The following is a 27351-nucleotide window of genomic DNA, read 5'->3' as shown; positions in this document are numbered from 1 at the left end:
TCTGCCTTAAAACCCTATTCAACTTGAGACGGGGCTTTCCTGGACCAAACCTTCGCGTTTCCCTCGTGTCCTAGTGGGAGATGACTCTTTGGACTATCTCCCCCTCCTCCCACCAAAGCAGTGGTTAACCTAGGAGTACTTTTTATTTCTGCCCTAATCTCAAATTTAAACCAAAAGCAATCTCTCCCTGTCCCCACATACATACACCTGGAAATAGGCCAAACGACTTTATCAAGCCATCTGCATACCGAGATTTCCACACCGGGAAGAGAAAACAAATACAGTGACACAGCCCCAAATTGAAAACAAAGCAAAATTTATTGCATGTGAAAAGCAGTCACATGGACATTAAGTATAAGGGTCAGGAACCATGCAAATGCATGTTTCGCATATTTTCCGTCCTGTCCCAGCGGAGGATCACTCACTCTTCACTCTCATGGGCCACCATCTGGGGAGAAAGTGGGCATTTTGAGTTGTGTCAGATGGCAGAGCCGCATTTCCGGGCACGCCCCCTCCCAGCGAGCATCGGGGGTTGTTTGCTTGTCCGTCCCAGCGGGACAGGGGATATTCCTTGGATCGCAGGCGGATACACGAGTGCAGACGTGGCGGCCGTCACCCCACAGCCTGAGAGCCGGGTCCTCAGAACAGCCGGGGCATCTGGGAACCGAAACCTACAGGGAGCGCAGAGCCGGCGGGCGGCCGGCAGAGGGCGCGCGAACCCTCGCAGGAACCGCTCGCCGCGTTTCAGGACGGTGTTCTACGGGGACTCGCAGACCTGCGTTGAGCCGGGCTCTACGCAGCGGCGTGGCTTTAAGCGAATCCTTTCCCTTCCTGCGCCCGAGACGGACCAGTTCTAAGGTCGAAGGTCAAGGTCCCGTCCATCACGGCGGGTTCCTCCCCGGGAGCCACACCTCCCGCCGCATCGCCCTCCCCACCCCGGGCCGCGGGACCAGGTACCCGGCTGGAGGTGAAGTCTCTGGTCTTCGCGCGCAGCTTGTTGACTTGAGATTCGGCAATGTCGGCGCGTTCTTCAGCCTCCTCCAGCTCGTGCTGAGCTTTTCGGAACTTGGTGAGATGAGCGCTGGCTTGTTCGTCCTAAAAGCAAAGGGCCGGGGCGGGTACGATCAGCCAGCGCCCCGCCGGGGCTCCCGGGGAGAAAGAGGCCAGGCGCCGCGCTGGGGACCCGGCTGACTTACAGCCTCCTCGGCCTGCCTCTTGTAGGACTTGACCTTCACTTGAAGTTTGTCCACCAGATCCTGTAATCTCAGCACGTTCTTCCTGTCCTCTTCGCACTGAGAGCGAGAACGTGGCCCAGTACTTAGCCAGGGGCCGGCAGGGATGCAAGAGGTCCCAGTCCTCTGGGGCTAAAGGACTTCTCCCTGTTTTCTGGAGCGAGGACCCGGGGGCGTGCTTGCACCTCACAGAGGAAACGCCCGTGGGTTCCTTGCACTTGCCTGGTAAGTTAACTCCTTGACCCGCCGCTCATACTTCCTCAGGCCCTTGACACACTCAGTGCTCTTCCTCTGCTCCCCTTCAAGCTCCGACTCCAGCTCTCGGATCTGGGGGAACGCGTGTGAATTAGTCTGGGGCTCGGGCACCAACGGGCGAGGCCAGACAGCTCTGCGCAGGCTGGGGTCTGCCCTGCACACCCACCCTGGCCTCCAGCTTCTGGATCTGCTTCCTCCCGCCCTTCAGGGCCAGCTGCTCAGCCTCGTCCAGCCGCTGCTGCAGCTCCTTCACCGTCTGCTCCAGGTTCTTCTTCATCCGCTCCAGGTGGGCGCTCGTGTCCTGCTCCTTCTTCAGCTCCTCGGCCATCATGGCCGCCTGGTTAGCAGTGAAACAAAACCAGTGGAGAGAGCTGAGGTAGAGCATCAAGACTGTAGTTTGACCACCCCCGTGCGGCGCTCTGCTCACGTCAGTGACGGCCTTCTTGGCCTTCTCTTCTGCGTTGCGCGCTTCCTGGAGAATGTCCTCCATCTCTCCTTGCATTTGGGAGATGTCTGTCTCCAGCTTCTTCTTTGTATTGATCAGGCTGGTGTTCTGTTAAAAGTAGTGAAAATTTACAAGACCTGCAGTTGCCCAAATCTTATGTTTAAAGAAGTAATGCCCCTGCCCCGTTTGGTAGAAAATCTGAAAAAGAACACACAGCAAAAAATCATCTCTAACTGCGGCACTTCGAGGTAATTGCAATTCGTATTTTAAAGCGTCTCCCCCATCCTTTTAAATACACACATATTTATAAAAATAGAGTGCTTCCGTATTATCACTGTGACTCATCACTGTCCGGTACACCAGCGTTTGTTTGATGTGAGGGTCCCACCTGGGTGTGCAGGAGCTGGACGCGCTCGCTGGCGTCCAGGAGCTCCTGCTCTGCCACCTTCCTGCTCCTCTCCGTCTGCTCCAGGGTGGCCCGCAGCTCCTCCACGTCGGCCTGCAGCAGGTTGGCTCTGCGCTCCACGATCGCCAGCTGCTCCTTCAGGTCCTCCTGGCCGCGGAGGGCATCATCCAGGTGGAGCTGGGTATCCTGGCCAGACAGGAACAGAAACGTCCGGCTGAAGTTGAGGCCCGAGGACCATGAGCCCAGACCACGACACAGCTGTGCGTGTCTGAGGATGGGAGAGGTTTCCCAGCAGGGAGCTCGCAAACCTTCAGCTGCCCCTGGACGCTCCGGAGGTGTTTGAGGGTCTCTGCGGCCTGGCGGTTGGCGTGGCTCAGCTGGATCTCGATTTCGTTCAGGTCCCCCTCCATCTTCTTCTTGAGCCTGACGGCCTCGTTCCGGCTCCGCGCCTCGGCGTCCAGGGCGCTCTGCATCGTCTCCACTGCTCTCTGGCAGTTCTTCTTCAGCTGCTCCATCTCTTCGTCTTTCTCGGCCACCTTTCTGTCGATTTCTGATTTCACTTGTGAGAGTTCCAGCTGGACTCGGAGGATCTTGGCCTCTTCATGCTCAAGAGCGGCCTTTGAAGAAGAAGAACAAGACAGAAATAGTACCAGTGATGGGATGGAGCCTGCTATACTCCTCTTTGGGGCAAAAAAACTCCACTAGAATGTTTGTAATTCTAACTCTACAATATTCAAAACTATCTTTTAAAAAAAAAAATCCCTAACTTACCTTCAGTGCAGAAATAGAATGTTTCATTGCATTTTGTTTTTATTATGCTGTGAAACAGTAACATTTAAATCATCGCGTTTCTTAGGCGCTTAAGGCACTTTATAGATATTTTAAATTCATCTAAGATTTTTGTAAAATCCCATTTTTAGACCTAATTTAACGTAATGATTTTCTCCAGTAAGTTCAAGATCATTCACAGGTATTCACAGGTATTTGTCCACGCAATTTGATGGGAAAGGAGCCGGCATTAGGACTGTGACTTTACAGACGCAGACCGGGGCTGCCTGGCCTCCCAGGCTGGAGCCCCACCACCATAGCATCTGTTCCAGGCCAGCGCCTCGCCGGCGGTGCGCTCACCTCTGCTTCCTCAAGAGCCAGCTGGATATCCGCCTTTTCCAGCTCCATCTGCTTTCTTGATTTCTCCAGTTCATGGATGGTTTTACCATTTTCAGCAATTTGTTCTGTGAGATCTGCTATCTCCTCTGCAAAGGAAGAGGTTTGGTTGCCTTGGAACGTTCCCTGCGCAGTTTTCCAGGCAGAGGGAGCACCGACCGAACGCCGTTAACCAGTTTACCACAGCTCTGAGGGGGCCGTTTCCTAGAGATAAGACACTGTACAGAGAGAGACTCAGAAACGACCCCTCGAATCTGAGCGCTTCCTGTGTGTGCAGCGACGGACGCTCGTGTACGGGTCTGGGTCCCGCAGTCTCGGCCCTCCAGCCCCACGCTCCGGCAACAGCACGAAGCAGGGTTTCAGACAAATCGCTTACGCTCTAAATTCTTATTTTCCCGTTTCACGGTTTCAAGTTGATCTAAGGCTTCTTCATAGGCATTTTTCAGTTTGAAGAGCTCAGTACTCAGGGAGCGAGATTCCTTCAGAGATGCCTCCAGCTCTGCCTGGCTCTCCTCCCACTTGGTTTTCCATTCGGCGAGCACCTGCAGCACCGGGGAGGAAGGCGGCACCTCCGTTGGCGAGCGCCTCTCCTCTAGTTTCCATCTACGTACGCCCGTGAGGGCGAGCGCTCCGGGAGCTGGGGCCGTCTCTGCCGTGTCGCCTGCCTCGCCCCTGTCCTGACTGTTGGCCCACCAAGACCTCGTTGCATAAATCGACTCAAGATCAGTCACTGGTCAGTAACAACCACCCTCTGTGAAAAGCAAGTGGGTCCTTTGAGAAGGAATTAGCTGGGCTGAAATGCCCTTTTCCCAACATGAAAATGGCCCTGCACTTCTAAATAGTTCACTAAAACTTTGTTTCAGACCCACCTTACCTGTCATCCTGAAGGGGAAGCTGCCACAAAGCCTCGCGGTGGGACCCGAGTTGGATTCCCACATCAGCCCCCCAGACAGACCAGCCGTGTGGGGGTACAAAAACGCTCGGGACTGGACAACATTGGAGGCGGTGGCTTGTTTCCACCGACGGTGTTTGAAAGGGGCCTCCACCCGCACCCGACTGCCGTGCCGTTTCGGGTGCTTGCCCGAGGCCACACCGCCGCCGGGCGCCCGTGTCACGGCGCTCAGCCGGCCCGTCACCTTGTCAAAGTTCCTCTGCTTCTTGTCCAGAGCGGCAGCCAGGGAGTTGGCTCTGCCCACGTCGAGGCCCAGGTCCTCCAGCTCTGCCTGCAGCCTCTGCCTGGTCCTCTCCAGGGAAGCGCACTTAGCGCTCACCGCCTCCGCCTGCTCCTCGGACTCCTGAAGGCGCCGAGCAAGCTTTTTCCTGGAAGAATATGAAAGAGAAGCAGGTGCTTTAAGTTTCAATCCTGAACATCACCGTTCATCAAGTTGGAGTCACCAATTTATGTGATTCACAGGCCGATTCCCTTTCATAAGCCCAGGAGAACTTCCTGTCGGCTAAAAATCAGTGATCAGTAGCCAGCCTTTTCTCTAACCAAGGTCAAAGTCATTTGTCTCAATGAAATGTGCTAACACCGGGTCCCTCTACTGGCACAGAAGTGCCTTAAAAGACATAGAAGATGGGGAAACATGGTAACAGATTCACTCCCGAGTAGTTCTAAAGTCGGTGCCTTCTGTCACTTGATCAGCTAGGAGATCTGTCGCTCCTGAAGACAAACAGAGTTGTGTACTTGGCCTCCTCCAGCTCCTCCGTGCGCTGGATGGCGTCCGTCTCGTACTTGGTCCTCCACTGGGCCACCTCGCTGTTGGCCTTGGACAGCGCCCTCTGCAGCTCGGCCTTGGCTTCCTGCTCCTCCTCGCACTGTCCCCGCAGCAGCTCGCAGTCGTGGCGCGAGGACTGCAGGGCGTGGGCCAGGGCGCTCTTGGCCTGCAAAAGTCAGGACGGAGGAGGGGCCCCAGTGGATGACTGAGTGCCGTGGGCACGATGCGATCCAAGCGTGTTCCCGCCGTCATCCCCCATGGGTAAAGTTGCCTTTTGTTTCTGCGGGTGGCACTGGAAGGCCAGGTCAGGGAGCACTCCCTCTGGAGACGTACCTTGCTCTCTTCCTCTAACTGCCTCTTGAGCTCTTCTACCTGCTGGGTAAATGCTTGCTTGCTTCTGGAAAGCTGTGATACTATGCTCTCCTTTTCTTCCAGTTGACGACTCAGCTCACCTGTGTCCAGAAGGAAAATGTTTTCATCTCATTCACTCACTCACCAGGTTCCTACTGTGTGTAAGGCACTGTGCTGAGACCTGACCTGGGGAGAGAGTAAATTATAAGGTGTGGTCCTTTCTTGGGGGCGACGGGATGTGTCCATGAAGAGGAAACTGAAGGCACACCCTGGTAGGACACTGTTGTAAACTTCCAGAAGCGTGGAGTAACTTTTGTCGATAAAACTTACGGATAATTGTAAACCTAAACCTCACCACCTGAACGCTCCCATCAGACCTTTCAGTGGCTGGTGCTTCCAGCTGTTTGCTGACTTGTCACTGGGGAAAATACTGCGTCTCTTAGCTGCGTTCCTTAGGACTTCTAGCTTCAGTAGTTTTTTGGGTGGCTACGGTGGTTCTGGTTTATATGCTTATGTAGAGGCAAGAGAAAAAGAAGGTGGGGGAGAGGCCTTCGGACTCCAGGGGTGAACTCCCAGGATCACGGTAGAAGTGGCCCCTGAACTTTTTGTCACTGTCTTGGTCGAGCCGCTACAAAGGACTGGCTCACCGGTGATGATGGCTGGAGGACCAGCGCCAGGGGACCTACGTTTTCTAGCTGAAAGGCCCAGGTAACGCTCCCCTGTATTTTTATCACCCACCAAGAGCCTGCACAAATTGGCCATGTTTCTTTCTTTACTGTTTAAAATGCTCCATTGCAGACAACGAATCTGCACTAATGTGCAGCGAGAAGTAGAAAAGCCATGGGACTTGGTTCCTAGGCCCATTTCTGCCCTCTAGGTTCTTTCTGAGGCAGGGTTACATTAAGTTTGTAAGCGCTCGAAGCAGGTGTGTTTTGTTTTTTGCGTGTGTGGTACGCGGGCCTCTCACTGTCGCGGCCTCTCCCATTGCGGAGCACAGGCTCCGGACGCGCAGGCGCAGCGGCCACGGCTCACGGGCCCAGCCGCTCCGCGGCACGTGGGATCCTCCCGGACTGGGGCTCGAACCCGCGTCCCCTGCATCAGCAGGCAGCCTCTCAACCGCTGCGCCACCAGGGAAGCCCCGGGTGGTGTTTTGATTCCCTCCTCATCCCGTCCCCGTCGTCTCTCTCATTCTTACCGAGCTTTTAGTGCGCTCCTCCTTTGGGATGTTCTACATGGCGCTGTCGTGGGCTACTCTGATTGCCTCTCTCCTGAAAATCTGCTTGCCTAGAAATCCTCCCCCAAATGAACCCTGCCTTTCATTCTGACCAGGAGCCCCCTGTGGGCGTCCCGGGGGCACCGGCCCTGTCACTTCCCGCGGCTCACCGGCCTCTGTCCGCAGCCGTGACTTCTGCGTGGTCAGCTCGCTCAGGCTCCTCTGACTTTGCTCGTCCTTGCCCCTGGCCTCGCTTAGCTGATCCTCCAGAGTGCGGCACATTTTTTCCACGTTCGCCTGCAGGGTTGAGAAGGGGGAGGAGGCCGAGTCAGTGCTCAGGTGGGAGGGACGCAGGGTCCCCCTCAGCTGAGGGTGAGGCGCCCCCCACCCTGCACCTTGGACTTGGACACGCTCTCCACGTTGCTGCCGAGGTCGTCGAGCTCCAGCTTCAGCTCACTCTTCTCCTTCTCCAGCTTCTGCTTGACCCTCTGCAGGCTGTCAATCTGCTCCCCCAGCTCGGCCACGCTGTCCGCGTGCTTCTTCCTCAGCGCGGCCGCCGTGGCCTCGTGCTGCAGGGTGGCCTCCTCCAGGTCCCGGCGCAGCTTCAGGAACTCGGCCTCCCGCTTCTTGTTCATCTCAATCTGGGCCGAAGTGGCCCCGCCGGCCTCCTCCAGCCGCTCGCTGATCTCCTCCAGCTCCCGGGAGAGGTCCGAGCGCTGCTTCTCTGCTTTGGCGCGGGAGGCCCGCTCTGCCTCGGTCTCCTCCTCCAGCTCCTCGATGCGGGCCTGTGAGGGCAGGCCGTCCCACGGCACTCTCGACTTCCAGTGTCAGCACCCGGCTAGTGCCCCCCCCACCAGACAGACCAGCTCTCGGACTGCTCCCGGAACGATACCAAGGCTGCGAATTTCCTCTGACACGAGTTTTTCCTGCCTCAACACAGGCTTCACCCCTGCAGCGGCCACCCAGGATATAGTCCATTCCAACTGCATGTGGACTTGAAATACTTCAAGTATGTGCTTTGTCTACGATTACGGGAATCACTACTGTGTCAGCCTAGCAGAAAGGAGAGCCACGGTCCCGCCCGCTTTGCTCTAATGCCGTGCAGTAGATACCCCCCCACCCGCCGTACGTGACCACGTGTGAAAGAAGAGTCCCCAGTGCCTCCTACCTGTAGCTCTTTGATTTTCTTCTGAAACTGCAGGCCCAGAGTCTGCTCACCTTCTGCTTTGCTTTGCAGTTGACTGTACTCGAAATCCTTCCTGTGAAGGGAAATGCAGAGCGTGTGAAGAGCAGGCCCGCGGGGACCGGGGGTGTGGACGTGGCGGTTTCGGGCCCGCGCACTTCTTGAGCCTTTCGTCCAGCCGTTGCTTGTCGTCCTCCAGGTCCGACAGGGACTCGTGGGCGAGCTTCAGGTCTCCCTCGAGCTTCCTTTTGCTCCTTTCCAGGTCTACACGAAGCTTCTTTTCTTGTTCTAGGGCGCTTTCCAGCTGCAAAAGGCACCGTCTCCTTTTGAGAACAAATGCTCCGCGCCAGAGGATTCTCGGGGGCTCTTCCCACCCTGCAGCCCAGGCCCCCCGGTCAGCGCCCTTGACTCACATCGTCCACCTGCTGTTCCAGTTTACTCCTGATTTTGCTCAAAGAGTTGACCTTGTCCTCTTCAGCTTGGAGGTCATCCAGCGTCTGCTGGTGGGCCTCCTGGAGGGCCTTCTTCTCCCTGGTTAACTTTGCAATGGTTTCATCCAGACCAGCGAGTTCCTCAGTCAGGTTTTTAACCTAAGAAGAAGCCACGGGCGATTAAGAAGAAGAGGTCAAGTCGGGCTTGCATCGAGCACATGAAGCTGGAAGGGCCCACAAAGAGGGCCCCACCTTGTTCTCGGTGGCATGTTTCTCCTTCTCAACCTTGGCCAGTGTCAGCTCAAGGTCATCTATGTCTTTCTTCAGTTCCGAGCACTCGTCCTCCAGTCTCCTCTTCTTGGCGGTCAGCTCGGCATTGATCTCTTCCTCATCCTCAGCTCTCTCGGTCACCTCCTTGATCTTTGCCTCCAGCTGGAACTTGGCTTTGATCAGTTGATCACATCTTTCCTCTGCATCCAACAAGTTTTCACTTTCCTTAAAAGAAAAAATATATCATGATTTCCTTTAATGGTTAAAAGATATGATTTGTGACATATTCCAGTACTTTGTTATAGATGGAGTCCTTTATGAAGCATCTCAACTAAAAAGCAGAACTCCCACCAAAAATCGTTTTCTTAAATAATCAGACCTAGAAGGAAAGTTTTTAAAAAATTCCTAAACACCTACAGCTTGTACTTGGAGCTGCAGGTCATTCTTCTCTTGTACTAGAGTCACCAATTTTTCCTCCATTTCCTTCCTCTTTGCCTCTGACTTGGCGAGTTCTTCTTTAGTTTTCTGGAACTCTTCCTTCATGGTGGCCATCTCCTTCTCCGTCTCTGCGCTCTTGAGGAGGGGCTTGATCTTGAAGAAGAGTTTCATCCAGGGCCAGTGCTTGACGTTCATGAAGGCTCGGATGTTGTACTGGATGCAGAAGATGGACTCCCTACAAACAAAACATCAGGTTTTTTCTGAGAGAGACTCCCCACTTCTCCCGAAGAGCCCAGGTCTGAGCACAGACCCCGCTCGACCTCCTCTGCACCATCTTCTGGAATTCCACGCGCATGAGGAACCCTCTGCACACGGCCTGCGTCCGGGTGATGAGCTTGGCCAGGCGGTCATCCCGCATTTCCTCCAGGGTTCCCAGCAAGCCAGCCTTGAAGAACACCTGGAGGGGAGAAGGGTGACTCGAGTCGGTTTTCTGGAGAAGTCTAACGGGGACCACACGCCAACACCCGTCAGAGCTGACGCAGTACCTTGGTGTGTCCAAACTTGTACTGAGTGTGGTCAATGTCGATGGATGCCAGCAGCTTTTCACACGCCTTCTTGCTGTCGATGAACTGCCCCTCAGGGATGGCGCTGGCATTCAGCACTCGGTATCTGCCGTCGTGGACACAGAAACATCGTAGACTGTTAGCAAAGACATGAACTTTGGAAACCAGTTCAGGCCTCTCTTCCAAGAGGCAAGAAGGCCAAGGTCCAGAGAGGGAAGGAAGCTTGCTCTTGGTCACAGGCCAGATAGTGGCGCAGAATCTAGGCCTACTGACTCTTAGGCCAGGTGTTTTTCTGGCATGTTGTATGTCAGATAAGCTCCTGAGAAAATGTGGGAGAAAACTGTATACCTTGGCCGAGCGGTAGGTTAATCATTCTACATGGAGTCCATAGCTGTTCTTTTGAAACGGGTCTTTTCATACCCGTATTTCTCCCGCTCAAGTTCCAGCCTTTACACATCTTCTCAGGAAGCAAATAGAACATTTTTATTACACACCTTTGTTTAAAATCCCCATAGAGAATCCTGTTTGGGAACCCCTTCCTGCAGATGCGGATACCCTCCAGGACACCATTACAGCGCAGCTGGTGCAGGACGAGGCTGTGCTCCATGGCCCCTGAGAAGAGAAGCAACAAACGTCAGCTTCACACAGACCCTCCTAAAACCTGAGTGCCACCTTCAGAGCCAGCGGGTGTCTGACCTGGGGTTTTGGTTTCATTGGGAATTATGCAGCGCACAAAGTGAGGGTGGGTTGTTCTTAAATTTGACATCAGCTTGTTCAGGTTTTCCTAAAAGAAAAAGATTAAATTTGGTAGTGAGCCTACTGTAGGCTTTTACAAACACGGAGATATATTGTAACCAAAAAGTAAGATACGTATTTTAAATGTATCATAAATTCTAAGGATAAAGGTATCATTTAACTCTTTCTCTTAATAATCCTTTGGCTAGAAGTGTAGGCAAATAACTGATGTAAGAGACGTTTGCTTCACAGTGAACCACCAGAGACTAACCAAGCACAAAATGCCCTCTGAAGTCAACTCCAGAGAAGTATCCAGCTGCGCCGGGCGCCTGACATGCTCCTGCCTGCGTCCCTCAGGCGAGTCGGAAAGTTTGTCCCGAGGACTCGCCACCCAGGGCAGCCAGCACAGCCTGCTGATGCCGTTTAAAGCGACAGCTCAGCTCTGTTTTCCGTTTGTTAGACCTCGTCTGCGCATCTACCAGTCACCCTCCCGAAGTGACAGTACCCAGACGAAGACCACAGCACTATTCCTGAGTAAATCAAGTTTAGCATCTCTCCGTGGCTCATTTCGAGATGACTTAAACCAATCACAAGCAAATAAATTTGTATCTTTCTTACCCTGAAAAGGGCAGAGACGGTTTGGAAGGAAGAGCCCTTTTTCTTGGCAACTTTCTTCTTCCCACTGTCAGCTGAAAGAAAGAAAAGATGGCGTGTGCCCTTAGCAGACCTACAGAGCTGTTCTGGTCCCGTGGGCCGAGTGGAGTGAAAATGTGCGGGTCCAAGGCACACCCCGCGGAGTCTGTTACCGTCTGCCGTGGCGAAGGTGGCGTAGAGGTGTGCCAGGAGCCTGTTGGAGGACTTCTGGTACAGGCCGACCACCGTCTCGTTCAGGGGGTCCTTGTTCTTCTCCAGCCAGCCCGAGACGCTGTAGTCCACGGTGCCCGCGTAGTGGATCAGCGAGAAGTGGGCCTCGGCCCTGCCCTTGACCACCTTGGGCTTCTGGAAGTTGGCAGACTTGCCCAGGTGCTGGTCATACAGCTTGTTCTTGAAGGAGGTGTCTGTGGCCTTGGGGAACATGCACTCCTCTTCCAGGATGGAGAAGATGCCCATAGGCTGCGAGCAGGCCACAACACAAAGTTACAATTCTATATAGGCATTTTTCTTTGTCTACAGAGCGAAACAAGGTGCAGTGAATGATTTCGCTCTCACGAAACACAGTTTCCAAAGCCTGACACGGACCTTCTCGATGAGCTCAATGCAGGCGGCCAGGTCCATGCCGAAGTCGATGAACGTCCACTCGATGCCCTCCTTCTTGTACTCCTCCTGCTCCAGCACGAACATGTGGTGGTTGAAAAACTGTTGCAGTTTCTCGTTGGTGAAGTTGATGCACAGCTGCTCCAGGCTGTTGAACTGACACCAAAGCATAATGTTCGCGTGAAAAGTTAGACTTCTTTCAAAACCAGAGACCCATCAGCCTCCCTCCCCATGGTCTCGGGCTCTCGCCAGCTCATTTATGCTTTCACGTATGGGCTCATTCTTGGGCTCAGCTGAGATCACGTGTCCTTGGAGTCTTCTCTGATTTCCAGCTGGAAGATGCTTCTCCTGAGTCCGCGGTCTGGGCCTCTCCTGGGTGCTGGCCACTGTCTGCCTTACCTGTAGTTGCTCTTCTGTGTGCCTTACTTACTTCTGGTTGTACAAACTACAAACTACAAGCTCATCTTTTTGTCACCTGCAAGTCTTATACCCGGCAGACACCAAATGTGTGCTTTGATGAATGGCTATATGCTTCTAACCCAGAGCCAGTAGGATATTTATGTAAAATATCGCATGGTTGGCTTATCGTCAGCTTCTTCTCTGTTTCTGGCTCTCCCTATTGTCAGTAATTGCATTTGATTTTTTTTTTCTTTTATCCATTTGAGGATGTCTTGAAAATTCAACTTGACACAAGCCTTCCTCCCTCTTAAAATAATACAAACCCTTCCACGTTCTCTTCTTCCTGATCCACCCTCCGTCTCGTTTTCCTCCAAGATGTGATGTGGATGGCGTGTGGGCTGCCTTGACACCTTGCCTCTAGGATCACGGAAACCAGCCCCCAACACAGAGCCAAACGAGTATAAGACAAACCTCAAAGATCTCGAAGCCCGCGATGTCCAGGACGCCGATGAAGTGCTGTCTGGGCTGCTTGGTGTCCAGCTGCTGGTTGATGCGGGTGACCGTCCACAGGAACAGCTTCTCGTAGACGGATTTGGAGAGGGCGTTCACGGCATGGTGCACCTGTGCGGAGGGACCAGCCCGTGAGCCTGGGGGCAGCGGCCGCCGGGCGCCGCGTCCTTTCCCCACCCGCGGCAGCCACTTACCTGGTCCACAGTCTGGCCCTTGGTGACATACTCGTTCCCAACTTTCACTCTGGGGAAGCACAGAGCTTTCAGGAGGTCCGAAGAGTTCAGGCCCATCAGATAGGCTGTCTTGTCAGCCACTGGCAGGAAAAGAAGGCTGATTACAAGGGAAACCCCTGATGCTTGGCAAAGCGGAAGAACCACTCTGAAAGTCACCCGGATGTTTCCACGCTCGGCTCAGCCCGTCTTTGTGTGTGTTTACATTCCGTGTCTCTAAACTGCTTACCTATGGCCTCTGGGAGCTGAGTCACTCAGAGAATGTGATAGATTTTATGAAAAGGCGGCACTGGGTTCCAGAAAATCCGGGTCACTCCCTATGCTGTATCTGAAGCAAGACCATTCTAGTGATTCAGCAGACGGGGCAGTAACCGTGCCTGTAGGCATCTGAGCCCCGAAGAGGTTCACCTCTCTAGGCAGAAGAAGGAGTACGCGCTTTCAAAAGAGGCCCCGAGCGATCTCAGCTGGACGCCCCCTAGCCCCGGCGCACGGCCGACGCGGTCACGTGGTACCTTCGGTGCCGTCTGGCTCTGCCTGCTCTTCCCGCTGTTTCTGCTTGAACTTCATGTTCCCGTAGTGCATCACAGCGCCTGTCAGCTTGTAGAGTCCAGATTTCTCCTCTGGGGTGAAGCCCAGGATGTCGATGGCGCTCTGGCATCGGAGGAGAGCACGTCAGCTGGTTGACCCCAGTGATGGAGGAGGAGCCCCGCGCCCACCCCCTTCTCCCCTCCCCGCTTACATCCGTAGCCAGCAGCTCCTCGGCATCCTCAATGCTGGCCACCAGGATCTCACCCTGGCTGATGAACGGGTAGTCATAAGGGTTGGTTGTAATAAGCAGCAGCTCTGCAACGATGACCATTTAGAGGAGGTCACGTGGATGCAAAGAAAACATCCACTAGGGGCTTTCAGCTTCTGTGTCCTCAGCTGAGACTTGTGGCTGCTGGGGCCCAGGCTGAGTGCAGAGTTAGAAGTCTCTTAAACAGTCTCTCGATACTCAGGCTGTGGCTGAATATAAAGTCCAGGGAAGGCTCTGCAGCCCGCCCAGGCCATGTAGGGTAAGAACCACAGAGAGAATATTTAAATTCTCTTGCTTTGTGTGCAAAGGGCACAGATCCATGTCGGCTGGGAAAGGTTAATCGGGAAAACTGGCCGAGCGTGGGCCAGGACAGAGCCACGGGGAGGGAAGCACAGATCATTTGGTAGAATCATAGTCTTTTCCCAACCCTGTTGAAAAGCTGCAGCCTATTTCCGGGCTTGGGCCCAGAAGGCTGAGCAGACACAGCCAGGGCGCAAAGAAGGGCACGAGGCCCGTTAGGTGCGGGACAAAGGGCAGGGTGGATATCCACCAGCTGGCTGTTCCTCTGATTCTGCGTCGGCCTCCCAGCGTCTGCTGAAAGGTTGTTTCCGTGCCAGAACACGAGGGGGCGCGAGAGGACCACGAAATGCTTGGTCATTCGGCCAGTCTCTGTAAACCACAGCTGAGGGCAAGTGTGCCTCAGTCTTTTCCGTCCATTGGATTGTGTTTTTCAAATTGGCATGTCACTGTCAAAACAGCCGCATCCCATTTCTGAAACAAGCGTCCTCTGCTGGTTGCCGAGTGACCTGTGCATACACACAGCCCTCTCTGGTCCACTCACCCAAAAGCCGGAACGCCTCAGACCAACCCCGCCGGGGACGTGCTCACCTATGAGCTCGGGCTTCCTGTTGGAAAGAATCTGGTAGAAGATGTGGTAGCTCCTCTCAGCCTTCAGCTGGAAGGTTACTCTCGACTTTTCCAGCAGATCTAGGAACACAAACACAGGACTGCTTTCCAAACGGCTCCCCTGATGTCCCGAGACGTCATGTGATCCCAGGGATCTACTTACACGTTTCAATATCTGCAGAGGCCAGCTTGCCCGTGGTACCAAAATGGATTCGGATGAACTTGCCCTGTGAGGGAAGGGAGACCAGGTGTTGCTGCCCATCTCCTGGGGCATGTGAACGGGAACCTTACTCCCCGGTGGTTTGAAGTGGAGCATGTCCTCCTCTCCTCTCCTCTCCCCGGTTAGCCGTGTCTCCTTTCTCCACCCCTTGTTCCACACTGCCTCCAAATGCCACTCCCCCCCTCCCACCCCCAAGACGGTCAACAAAGTAAGAGAGATTCTGTTCAAGATGCAGATCACACCGTATCACTTCCCTCTTAAGGGATCCCTCAGGAGCTTCCTGAATGAAACCCAAACCCCTTCTCCTGGCCTACAGACTCTGAGGCTCCAGGTCCCCCCCCCCGCCACCCCTCCCCCCCTCCCCTCATGGTGCCTGCCTTGCTGCAGCCCCTCGGACCCTCTGAGGTCCCTTGACCCCGCCCGTCCCCTGTCCTCGTCCTGTGGACCTTGGGGTTCACAGGCCAGCACCCCCACCAAGAGGGCTTCCCCGCCAGCCCTGTCGAAAGGAGACCCGGCCCACAGCTACACTACCACACGCCCTCTTTACTGCACTGTCTACCAAGGAAGCCTTGTCCCAGACTGTCCTGCCGCTTTGTTTCCTTCTTTCGACATCCACCCCCAGGACGGCAGCCTCCTGGAAGCAAGGCCCTTGCCTACTGTGGGCCTCAGGGGAGCCCCCAGCTTGAGCCGGTGCAGACTCACAAAGCGGGACGAGTTGTCGTTCCTGACGGTCTTGGCGTTCCCGAAGGCCTCCAGCAGCGGGTTGGCGCTGATGATCTGGTCTTCCAGAGTCCCCTGGAGCAGGGAGTCGGGGCAGGAGGAGCCGCACACGACAGTGAGCTCCGCGGCCCCTGCTGCCTTTGCTCCTGCAGCCCCGGGTGGCCAGAGCCTCCCTGCCCTGCTTTCCAACCTGGGGCCCAGCCAAACCACCAGCACGCCTCACTCTTGCCATTCTGTTAGGTTTGGCTCAAGCTGGGTGTCTTGACCTGAACCTCCTAACTTAACCCTTCAGCTCCCTGATTCTCCAGGTAGTTAGGTCACCGCTGTTCATTTCACACTGTTATTATATATTCGTTTTGAAAGGCAAGTAGACACTACGGTTCTCTCCAGTTGGTATGCGTGGTTCTGGTGTATGTGAGCTGCTCCCAAACTGACTTTTCTTAGCGGAGCCTTAGAGGCCTGCTTTCCAGGCAGTCACAGGATCTGGTCCTGTGACATCAACCACACGCTGGGTCGTCTAGGAGAACTGGCTGTCCCGCGAGACTTTAAATCCTGGCCTGCTGTCCCTTCCTTGTGGAGGTGGGGTGCCGCCTCCCCCTGCCCCCTCGCTCTGAAGTTAAGACAGAGGTTGGCAGTGGAAGCAGGGCGAGCCTTTCTCTTCTCCATACCTTCATTTTGGAGTCCTTCTTCTTGGCGAGGTCTCCAGTCGCTGCAATTGTTGCAAAGTACTGGATGACCCTTTTGGTGTTCACGGTCTTTCCTGCCCCGGATTCTCCGCTGTTCAGAGCGGTCGAAAGAGAGACAGAGAAACAAGTCCCGTGAGTGTAAATTGGCCCCCTAAGATGTCACCTGAGCCACAGCAGACACACACCTCCCAACCAATGTGAGACCACTCGCAGAGGCAGGGGCCCTGGGGGAGAACGGCACGGCTGCGCGGGCTGGATGGGGAGCCCCAGCTTCCTGAGGCCTCACAGGCCTTCCTGCCCACCTCTCCCCGGCGCCCAGCCCCACATCTTTGCCTCACAGACTTTGTTCTCGGTACTTTCTCCTTAACAAAACAGAGCAAGTGGCATCTTCCCCTTCTGCAGTGGGGACAAAGGGCCACAGCTATGAAAACGCTCTACACCTTGGATACTTACGTGATCAGAATAGACTGGTTCTCACGATCTGCCAAAGGGGAAAATGAAATGGAGTTGATGGCAATACAAAAAGAGCTTCCTCAACCTAAATGTCCACTGACAGAGGAACGGGTAAAGAAGGTGTGGTGCACACACACACGCACACACACACACACACAGGAATACTACTCAGCCATAAAAAAGAATGAAATATTACCATTTGCGGCAACATGGATGGACCTAGAGATTATCCTACTAAGTGAAAAGTCAGAGAAAGACAAATGCCATATGATATCACCTATGTGTGATTATGTGATACAAATGAACTTAAGTGCAAAACAGAAACAGACTCACGTAGGTAGAAAACAAACCTATGGTTACCAAAGGGGAAAGGGGGTGGGGGAGGGATAAATTAGGAGGGTGGGATTAGCAGATGCAAACGACTGTATATAAAATAAACAACAAGGTCCTACTGTAGAGCACAGGGAGCTCTATTCAGTACCCTTCAATAAACCATAGTGGAAAAGAATCTGAAAAATATCTATAACTGAATCACTTTGCTGTACACCTGAAACTAACACAACACTGTAAATCAACTATAGTCCAACAAAAAAATTTTTAATAAAAATAAAAAGCGCTTCCCAGTTTTCCGCCATGTCTCCAGCAGTCAGAGTTCACTGCACAGCTCCCTTTCCTGCTAATACCCTGTTTAGTCCTAGGTGGGAGCTTGAAGAGACCCCTCTTGGAGAATGAGGCTCGGAGAGGTTGTAAGCCCCCCGCTTACAGCCAGCCACGGGCCTCTCACTGTATTAGGCTGAACCTTATGAAATTGTCAGTCTTTGTTTTGGGCCCACAGAAATGTCAGTTTCGTATGAGGTAACCCGTGCTTGCAACTAAATCCAAACTTCTCACCAGGGCCTGCAAGGCCCTAAAACATGTGGCCTCTTTCATCTTTTTAAAGCACCTCTACCCTCCTGTCCTTTGTGTGGAGGCTGCACACTGGTCGGGGCGGGTGCAGGATCGCACTGCAGCTTCCCTGAGCCCTCCACCCGCCTCCAGGCTTCCTCCTTGGAAACCTACCTGTGAGCATGAACTGGTAGGCGTTGTCAGAGATGGAGAAGATGTGGGGCGGGGCCTCCTGGCGCTTTTTGCCCCGGTAGCCCTCCACCACCTCGGGGTTGTACACCGGCAGCCACTTGTAGGGGTTGACGGTGACACAGAAGAGGCCCGAGTAGGTCTGGGGGAGCGTAAAAAATATATATGTATGTGTACATGGGTGTGTGCCTGTAAAACCCTCTGCCTTTTTGTTATTTCACCTTTCTTTACAAGAAACTTGGAAAGGAGGCAAGATACGACTTCTCTTTATAGACGAGGCAGCTGAGACTCAAGGGGGTTGTAACCGACCTCCCGCCGCTGGTGGGTGCCGGCGCCAGGACCCCAGCCCCGGACCCACCTCGCCTGCCCCCCAGCTTCCAGCTGCTCTCCTCCCGCCCCGTCCATCTCTCACCTTCTCATCTTGCATCACCCGCGTCGCCCTTTCTCCTCTTCACTCCCCCGCTTTTGCTGAGCAGCTCAGTCAGCACCGGTCCTTCTAGAGCCCATCCCCCCACAAGCAGCTCAGCCCCACCCCACCCCACCCCGTCAGAGGCCCCGGACACCCAGCAAACGCGGGCACTGACGTAGATCATCCAGGAGGTGTAGCGGTCCTTGAGGTTGTACAGCACGGCCGGTTCATTCAGGTGCGTCAGCATGGCCATGTCCTCGATCCGGTCGAACTTGGGGGGGTTCATCGCGTACACGTCCTCTGGCTTCACCACCAGGGTCTGAAAGGGAAGGGGTACAGTGCACACCTGGGCTTCTCTGTGCGTTTTGCCCCTGCAGCTGTCTGTCTCCCACGCCCAGATCAGAAGCAGCAGGCGCTGGAGAAAACGCCCGTTTGACCCGGAGGGAGGCGGGGCCGGGGGCGGCTTGCAGTGGTGGGGACGGAATGGGATTTGTTTCTGTTACTTGGGCGCCCGAGGTGAGGGAAGGACGACGGAAATGAGAAGAGGGTCCCTGTGGGTGGGTGCGGGGATGAGGCAGGCGCGGTGCCAGCGGGAACCTCTCAGCTCCGCGATGCCGGCGGGGCCGAAACCCAGCTCCAGCAGCTCATGCGTTTCTGCCGTCTACTCGGAACACGGCAGGTCCACTGGTGTTCCTGAGGCAGGCACTGCAGAGGCGGCCCGTGGCCTTGGGTCACCAGGCCGGTGCCCAGAGTTAGCCGGCATTCTGAGCTCTCCGAAAGCAGCTGCCAAGCCCCCACCCCGCATCTTGCCCGTTCACCCCCTCTGGCCCGTGCCTGTCAAAGAGGACCAGCCCCGCTCCCTTTCTGGCGCTGGAGTGCTACCAGCCAGGAGAAGGAGCCACGAGGCAGAGCAGCGGTTCCGGGCGCTGGCAGGCACCTTTGTGCTCCCCTCGAGAGGAGAGGCCCCCTGCCCCTGTGCCCGATGGGGCTGGAGGACCCTGCCATGGTGGGCGTGGAGCTCAGCTTGCTCTCCCCTGCTCTGCCCTCACCTCCTTCCTGTCTGAGACCTCCTTTGAAGATGGTCATTCTCCCCATCCCGCCTCCGGCCAAGGCGGTGGGAAACCTGTCTTTAAGTAGAGATTCACTTAAGCCGTCCGTGCCATCAGCCCTCCCTGTGAGGGTCTAGACGTCTTAGATTGTCATTCATCAGGTCTACCTTCCGTGTTTTCCTGTGGCTTCATAAGCCCGTTCTTAACTCCATCATGTGAAATGTACTGAGAGCTGCCCTCTGGAGCTTCAGTGCTTGCAAGCATCACAGGACAATTTCAGTGCCTTTTTCCTTCACATCCAACCCAATGACACTATTTCCTTTACACTTCTCTTCTGGATCCCCACCCCCTGCCTTTTTTTTTTTTTTTTTTTTTAACTTTTCTTAGAACATTTCCAGATTCTTCTGGTCTAGATTCCAGAGAGTAGTGAAGTCCAGAATTCCTCCCAGCACGCCCACAGTACCTGGGCCAGAATGTAGTGGGCTACACTTCTCATTGCCTTCATGATAGGGGAAGGCTGCTACGTCACATGGAGCTTGTGGTCCACTAGGATCCTTTACTCGCCTTCCTTACTCCCTTAGTTAGATGGCTATTGCGAGAAGAATTAGGGGGAACCCAGGCTACCAAAGGAGAGTGTTCTGACAGAGGTCCTCCTACTGTTGGACTCCCACCTCCACACCCCTGGGATGCACAGGGCTGGTTCCCTCTGACCCAGAGTGACACGGACATTAACAAAAGCACCCGAACATGGATTGTTTTGGCCACAACCGGGTGGTTCTCCCGCCGTGCAACCTGAGGCCAGCATTCACTCTGCTCCCTCCGAGGACACCTGGGCGCTAAGGTGGTGACGCCAGCTGAGGCATTCCGGTGCCAGGGCCACGTCTGGAGATGCCCGGGTATGGGCCGGGCGCACAGACTGGGCAGCCGCGGGGAGCAGACAGAGGCCTGGCCGGCCTGCAGAGGGTGTGGACGGAGCTTACTTACCCTGTTGTCTTCGGTTTCCACCGTGACCTTCCCGTCCTGGCTACTCTTAATTTTCCCCTTGGCGTACTCTTCCTTCGAGTCGACCACAAAGCAGTAGGTCTTGGCATCAAAAGGCTGGTTCTGAGCCTCGATCCTCTCCTTTTCTGACTTCCGGAGGAAGGGAGCGGCTGTGCCGAACACTTCCATTTCGGTGTCGCTGCTCATGGTGTCGGCTGGAAGGCGAACCCACCAGGTGAGCCCTGCTGCCCCCAGGCTCCAGCCCTGCCCCCGAGGGAGCCCTTCAAGGCAGAGCCCCAGGAGCAAGGCTGCCCTCCATCGACCCCCAGGAAAGTCAAATGCACACATATTTATTGAGCAGCTACTCTGTGCAAAGGGCACGGAGCGTATACAACCCAAGCTCCCCCATTAGCCGGGGCTCGGATGGGTGAAGGGACCCTAGAGGCGGGTGCAGTTCTCGGGACTCGCTTTCCTCTTCTGCAAAAACCCAGGTGTTGCTGAGGGAAGATTTAAAAATAAACACCATCAGAAATAAACGCCATGCTTCAAAGAGAGTGCGCTAAAATGGCAAATAGCTGAGGAATCTGGGGACCTTTTTGGCCCAAGGTGGCCACCTCCTCACAGGAGGAAACCGGCTTTTGCTTCCTTCGGTTCTGTTTTGAGAACAGAAGCAGCATGTGACATCAGCCTCTACTCAGAGCCTCTCCCCAGGTGCTGCCTCCTCTCCGCTCTGCTCTAGCCTAACCTGTCCTGGTCTAAGCTCTACAGGGCTCTCACCCTCCAGGCCATCGGAGGTGGGAGGAACTGGTACCCTGGAGACTTCGGAGGCAAGGGACCCGACCGGCTTCCTCACCTGAGGGTCACACCCACGGGAGGACAGCGGACAACAGCAGTCGTGGGAAATCAGACCTGCAATAAATACGCAGAAAGCAAGCTCAGGACACGGGAGTGTCTGGGTCGGTTCTGAATCGGGTCCCGATGAACTAACCAAATAAGGATAAAGGACTAATAACTTAGAAAGAGCCTCACCCCAGAGACAAGCCGGAGGAGCAGATGGGACGTGACCCACAGGTGAGCCACGAAGGTAGGAAAAGCCCCCAACCGCCCCAAACCTGGCTCCTAGCAGCCCAGCACGGCACCCTCCTCAGTCTGCAGTGCCTGCCGTTCAGACATGGGCAGGAAGGACAGAATCCCTGTTAAAAAGGCCAGTGGTTCCAAGCCAGGATCAGGCCCCCTGTCTTCTGTGAACAGGGAGCAATCTCACATTGGCCGACGGACACCCGCCAGGCACGCAGCACAGGTGGGGAAGGTGAGGGCAGGCTAGGTGGCGACCCCACTGGCCTCTGCACAGATCAGAGAGGCGAAGGGCCGGCCGTGGCGACAGGCCGTGGCCCACGGAGCATCAAGGGGAGAGCGGGCCGGAGGACGTGGGTGCTGCAGGCAGCGGGGTGGGCCTTTGGGCGTGAGGCCCAGCTCCGCCTCTAACTAACCTTACCGAAGCCAGGCAGGCCCGCACCAGGTGGCGTCCTCCAAGCCGCACTCGGAAAAGGGCCAGCGAGGGGCGCTGCGACTCTCCTCCACCCACAGAGCAGCTACAGAGGGGCTGCTGCCCGCGGGCTTTTATACCCCCCGCTGACGCCCCCGCTCATTCCTTCTCTATATTTGGAAAGAGAATGACCGACACCACAAGCTGAGGACCAGCTCCTTCCTCACTTTTTTTTGGTCGTTGCCAAGGGAGAGGTATATATAGAAATGAGCAGGAGCCATAACCATTTTCCCACTGGGGAAAGCTGGAAGTTTGAGATGCCTTCCTTTGAACTTGAGGCCGGGGTGTCTGCACTCAGTGTGATGGGACAGCCTCGCTGGGCCTCCTGCCTAACTCCACCGTGCAGGCGCCACGGGCTCAGACAGTGTGCAGCCCTGGGCAGCAGGTACTTGGAAATCTTGTCCTGCGGGAAAAGGGAGGATTGTAAAACTCGTGCCAGAAACAACAACAACAGCAACAACGATCCTCTTCCTCCTCCTCCTCCTTTCACTGTGTAACTTTCTATCTCATCAGTATCATTATTAACTTAATCCTTTCTTAAGTGCCAGTAAGATGGACACGTAAATTAACGATGGGGGAGCTACCCGGCCAGACAGTATCCACAGCAACAGCTGCTTTAAGGACCTGTTGTTATTGAGATATATTACCAATTAGGAAAGACCAGCTGCTGGCCTGGGTCTGGGGTAGGGGGATGGCATGGCCTGCAGAGAAACGGGGGGTGATGGGGGGGCTTGTCTAACAAGTGTGGTTGTTTCTAAGTCAGGGTTGGAAAAATGAAGCTTCCGGAGAAGAATGAAGCTTCTTCTCCTGCTTTATGTCTGTTTTTCCCCTATTTTTCCTGACAGATCTTTGGGAGGGTGGCCAGTGGGCATCCTCATTAATTGGTCATTAATTTAAAAGAGTGTCAGCAGTTCCCACTGGAGAATAAGAGCTGCCCCTCCCAACGCACCCACACCAGGCGTGGATACGGAGGCCACTCGAAGAGGTGTGGGTCGGACAGGGGGAGCAGGGCTGTGGCCCCCAAGGTGCAGGGACATTAATTAAGCACCCACTGTATGCTGGCCCCACTGCAGAGCACTTCAAGAAGGTACACAAGGAACGGAAGATGCAGCCTTTACCCTTAATGGTTTCTAGGATAAACGGTGACTCAACCGGTTTTGACATTTAGGGGATTTGAGACCAAAGCTCACATTTATGAAGTACCTGCTCCGCGAAGCCAGGCAGGCGAGTGGCCACCAGCGGGGGAGTCAGGAGGTACGGAAGCCGCTCGCTTGCCGCTGCGGGCTTGTGGCCTGTCACACGCCCCCACGCCGCCTCCTTGCTCCAGCTGGGACTGAAACCCCCATCCCTAGAGCCCCTCCTCATCCGAGGAGAGAGCCCGAGCCTCCTAAAGGCTGCATCCGTGTTCTGAAGGGGAGCGGCCTGTCCTGCCTGCCCAGTGACATCAGTCCAAGTCTCTGTGCCATTGGCCAGGCATCCCCTTGGAGGCCTGGTCAGGACAGGTATACGTCACCTGTGGGAGCAGAGGTGTTAGCAAGCCCCATGGGGCTGAGGGACAGTGCGAGGGGCCCTGACCACACCTTGGGCAGTGACGTAGCAGGGTGGCCACGGGACAGGGAGAGGTGCTGGCAGTTCCTTCTTAAACACCTAGAGTTAAGGCCGGGAGGGGCTTTGTGGGCAACGGAAAAAGGGTCAGTTTGCTCTTTACCTTTTGTCGTCACCAGTTTACCGGTCTCTCTGTATAACCATATCCATACCCACCTCCAGGAAGCCGAAAGGATGTTTTCCATGCAGGTCTTCTCTGAGTTCCTTGTAAAACAGCCCCAGGTCACATTACTGAGCCCAGCCCCAGCTCTGAAATGCCAACGGCCTTCCACCCCAGCTTTTCCAAATCACACAGCCTGTCGTCCTTCTTCCTCCTGCGGGTATAGAGTGTTCAGCTGGGGGATCTGAGGTCGTTTGCTGGTCAGCCTGCTTTTGCATAGGAGGAGCTGGAAGGCAGGAGGGGTAGGAAGCTTGCCCAAGGCCAGAGAAGGAGGGTCAGAGTTAGGCAGGGAGCTCCACTCTCCAGAAGAAACTCTGAGGGTAGAAATGACAACAATAACTGCCACAGAGAAAAGTTTTAAAACTAGATACCATGAATCAAAAAGTACGGCCGTCTGGAAAATTATCTGTAGGAGGGAAGAACGGCACGTACAGCAGCAGCTGCGGGTTGTGGAGCTTTGGAGATGCACGGGCCTGGGTGGGCCCTCTCACTTACTGTGTGACGGCAGGCATTGTGCCTAACTCCTCTGAGCCTCTGTTTTCTCATCTGTAAAATGGGGATGATACAGCTGCCTCACAGACTAGTTACGTACATTTGATAGGATATTAAAATGTCAGGCATGCCCTGCCCAGTGCTGTGTTTATAGCACATTGTAGATTTGAAGTTTTCTTCCCTGTCTGAAGGTTTCCATGTGTTACCTACAGTACGATTAGATCATATTGGATATTTGTTTTATCGATATGAGAAGGGAGAAGGGACATATATGTGTATGTGTGTGTGTGTGTGTGTGTGTGTGTGTGTGTGTGTGTGTGTGTGTGTTTAAAAGATTTCCATCCAAAGAGAGAGAAATCTTAAAAGAAGATGACCTCTTGGTGCTTAAATAGGCAGCTTTCAGGGCTAACTGGACCCTCGGCTGTTGTGGAATTCCTCCTCTGATCAGCAGGGGTACAGATAACTTACTAGTGTATTATTAGCCGGCTTTATGGGGACAGGAGGAGCCCTTGTTCTTTCAGCCATCACCCAGCAAGAACTAATCCCCACAGGCTGGACAGAGAGCTGCGATTATTCCTGGATGCGCTGGAAGAAAATGTATTGTGTCTCAAGAATGCAGGCAGCTCCGGAGGTGCTATTTGGAGAGCGGCTGAGTGCCCTCGTCAGAGCCGGCAGCTTCCTCCTGAGCTATTTTCCTCTACTTCTGTTTGGTGTCTGATCCACATGTGGACATGGAGCCCCTCCGGACAGCGCTCTGTCAGAGCATGACGTCAGCCTCAGGCGCAGATGCCTCCGGGGTCAAGTGCCTTCTCCATGTTCCCGCTTGAGGGGGATTTGGTGTCAGTGGAAGCAGGGAACTTGGTTATTCTGAGCTAAGACCATTCCCTGCCAGTGAGGTGAAGGGTGGAGGTCCTGAACCGGTGTCCAGAGCCCCAGGTAATAAAGCCGAGAGGGCCCATAACTCTCCTTTAATTCAATTCAACAAACACCTACTTTCCCCACCTTTCTCTTACGAACAAGGTCAAACCTATAGGTAAGCACAAAGCACAGTCCTGCACATCCAGGGTTAAAACGTAGTTGGATTTGATGCCACAGCCATGCTACCAAGCACCTCACTAATTATATGAGAGGACTTTGGGAATGGATGCTTCCAGAATTATGACATGAGCCAGAAGTTTGTGAAGTCGATCAGAGCAAACGTTTTAAAAAGGTCAAACCTCAATCTGTGAAAGGGACAGCTGGTGCTAAAAGGTGACCAGGAAAAGGGAGGATTCCACACAGAGAGTCAGAGGAGAAAACCAAAGATGAGAGTGAGAGAAGGTTTGAGAGACAGTTGCTGGCAAAGAAGAGACGAGTCCCATACCTGGGATGGGGCAGCTGCGGCTGCTGTCCGAAGGCTGCAGATGATCCAGATTGATGGGCCCGTGTGGTTGGGAGCTTGGAGCAACATGACTGAAGCAGAGAAGAATGCTTTGAGAGGGACAGGAGAAGACGGGCGTTCCAAGGAAAGGAGTTTATAAACAGCGGCATGATCCAGGGCTTTGCCCAGGGTACTTGAGGACAGGAACGAAGAATAACGCATGCCTCTGAACAGTGCCACGGAGAAGGAGGCAAGCAAACAAGTCCACCAGGTGCATGTGGATGTGGAAGGTAAGGATCAAAGATCACCAGGAGGTCACCACTGGGAGGAAGTAGAGAACAAATATCTCCGTAATAATAGAGAACTTGGGGCTTCCCTGGTGGCGCAGTGGTTGAGAGTCTGCCTGCCGATGCAGGGGACGCGGGTTCGTGCCCCGGTCCGGGAGGATCCCACGTGCCGCGGAGCGGCTGGGCCCGTGAGCCGTGGCTGCTGCGCCTGTGCGTCCGGAGCCTGTGCTCTGCAACGGGAGAGGCCACGGCAGTGAGAGGCCCGCGTACCGCAAAAAAAAATAAATAAATAAATAATAATAATAATAGAGAACTTGGAAGAAAGGTGGCCAATTTGAGGTGTGGTAGTTGATTAATATTTAAGCCATAACCTTTAAATTGAAGAATAATACTGAATTTTCATTTAAAGTCGTGCTTTTCGAGAGAAATGACCCAAATAAACAAAATAAGAAAGAGAAGTATCGACCAATATGGCAAAAATACAAAAAAAAAAAAAAAAAAAAGTAAGAGAATACAATGAACAATTATATGCCAACAAATTGGACAACCTAGAAATGGGTAAGTTTCTAGAAACATACAAACTGCCAAAACTGAATCAAGAAGAGGGCTTCCCTGGTGGCGCAGTGGTTAAGAATCTGCCTGCCAATGCAGGGGACACGGGTTGGAACCCTGGTCTGGGAAGATCCCACATGCCACAGAGCAACTGGGCCTGTGAGCCACAACTACTGAGCGTGCGTGTCTGGAGCCTGTGCTCCGCCAGAAGAGAGGCCATGACAGTGAGAGGCCCACACATCACAATGAAGAGTGGCCCCCGCTCGCCACAACTAGAGAAGGCCCTCGCACAGAAACGAAGACCCAACACAGCCAAAAATATAAATTAATTAATTAAAAACGAAAACAAAACTGAATCAAGAAGAAATTGAACAGGCCAACCACCAGAAGTGAAATAGAATCTGTAATTTAAAAAAACTCCCTGCAAACAAAAGTCTAGGACTGTACGGTTTTACTGGGGAATTCTACCAAACATACAAGGAAGAACTTATATCGATCCTTCTCAAACTCTTCCAGAAGATTGAAGAGGAGGGAACACACTCCCAAAGTCATTTTATGAAGCCGCCATCACCCTGATACAAAACCAGACAAAGACACTACCAAAAAAGAAAATTACAGGACAACTCTTTGATGAAAATAGATGCAAAAATCCTCAACAAAATATTAGCAAACTGAATCCAACAACACATAAAAGTGATCACGCACCATGATAAAGTTGGATTCATCCTAGTGTCGCAAGGATGGCTCAACAATATACACAAATCAATGTGATACACCATGTCAACCAAAAAAAAAAAAAAAAGACAAAAGCCACATGATCATCTCAATAGATGCAGAAAAAGCATTTGATAAAATTCAACATCATTCATGATAAAAACTCTCACCAAAGTGGTTATAGAGGGAACAAATCTCAACATAATACAAACTATTTATGACAAACCCACAGCCAACATAATACTCATTATAATACTCATAATACTCATATAAAGCTGAAAGCCTTCCTGCTAAAATCTGGAACAAGGGCTTCCCTGGTGGGGCAGTGGTTGAGAGTCCGCCTGCCGATGCAGGGGACGTGGGTTCGTGCCCCGGTCCGGGAGGATCCCACATGCCGCGGAGCGGCTGGGCCCGTGAGCCATGGCCGCTGAGCCTGCGCGTCCGGAGCCTGTGCTCCGCAACGGGAGAGGCCACAGTGGTGAGAGGCCCGCGTACCACAAAAAAAAAATAAAATCTGGAACAAGACAAGGATGCCCACTCTGAC

The 27351-nt window shown here is 53.9% G+C and overlaps 1 protein-coding gene across 3 annotated transcripts; it reads right to left on the bottom strand.

The window, feature by feature from the left end:
- Window positions 1-299: 299 nt before the first annotated feature.
- On the bottom strand, window positions 300-24479 carry LOC131746614 (myosin-3). 3 transcript variants are annotated; one of them, XM_067021525.1, is made up of 43 exons: window positions 24363-24479; window positions 23898-23948; window positions 23399-23556; window positions 20945-21000; window positions 20095-20306; window positions 18237-18380; window positions 17638-17794; window positions 16579-16606; window positions 16108-16216; window positions 15422-15514; window positions 14663-14726; window positions 14482-14580; window positions 13537-13640; window positions 13310-13448; window positions 12762-12880; window positions 12529-12678; window positions 11644-11814; window positions 11211-11517; window positions 11023-11093; window positions 10366-10453; window positions 10164-10281; window positions 9652-9775; window positions 9427-9563; window positions 9086-9341; window positions 8651-8893; window positions 8381-8557; window positions 8126-8271; window positions 7953-8043; window positions 7180-7569; window positions 6955-7081; window positions 5554-5672; window positions 5190-5386; window positions 4639-4822; window positions 3879-4044; window positions 3467-3591; window positions 2647-2955; window positions 2321-2524; window positions 1915-2040; window positions 1654-1824; window positions 1455-1559; window positions 1197-1292; window positions 958-1095; window positions 300-448 (listed from the first exon to the last, which is right to left on the bottom strand). In XM_067021525.1, the coding sequence occupies exons 5-43, from the start codon at window positions 20296-20298 to the stop codon at window positions 422-424; spliced, it is 5823 nt and encodes a 1940-aa protein (XP_066877626.1). In that variant the 5' UTR covers window positions 20299-20306; window positions 20945-21000; window positions 23399-23556; window positions 23898-23948; window positions 24363-24479; the 3' UTR covers window positions 300-421. The 3 variants fall into 3 exon arrangements, with proteins under 3 accessions (XP_066877626.1, XP_066877624.1, XP_066877625.1); XM_067021523.1 differs by lacking the exons at window positions 23399-23556; window positions 23898-23948; window positions 24363-24479 and adding an exon at window positions 21587-21686; XM_067021524.1 differs by lacking the exons at window positions 23399-23556; window positions 23898-23948; window positions 24363-24479 and adding an exon at window positions 21582-21681.
- Between the last annotated feature and the right edge of the window lie 2872 nt (window positions 24480-27351).

Source organism: Kogia breviceps, chromosome 19 (assembly GCF_026419965.1).
Source record: "Kogia breviceps isolate mKogBre1 chromosome 19, mKogBre1 haplotype 1, whole genome shotgun sequence".
In the NCBI taxonomy this organism is placed as follows: domain Eukaryota; kingdom Metazoa; phylum Chordata; class Mammalia; order Artiodactyla; family Physeteridae; genus Kogia; species Kogia breviceps.
The sequence above is the reverse complement of the archived record's forward strand: the minus strand, read 5'-3'. Positions and strand labels throughout refer to the sequence as shown.

What these genes read in the sequence shown, in the direction of transcription:
- LOC131746614 (XM_067021525.1), bottom strand. Translation starts at nt 20,298, where the DNA reads ATGAGCAGCGACACCGAAATGGAAGTGTTCGGCACAGCCGCTCCCTTC. An exon ending in CTACCAGTTCATGCTCACAG is followed by an intron (nt 16,607 to 17,637) that starts GTAGGTTTCCAA and finishes CCCCTTTGGCAG; the next exon opens with ATCGTGAGAACCAGTCTATT. An exon ending in TGGCTCTTGAGGAAGCAGAG is followed by an intron (nt 2,956 to 3,466) that starts GTGAGCGCACCG and finishes TCTTCTTCAAAG; the next exon opens with GCCGCTCTTGAGCATGAAGA.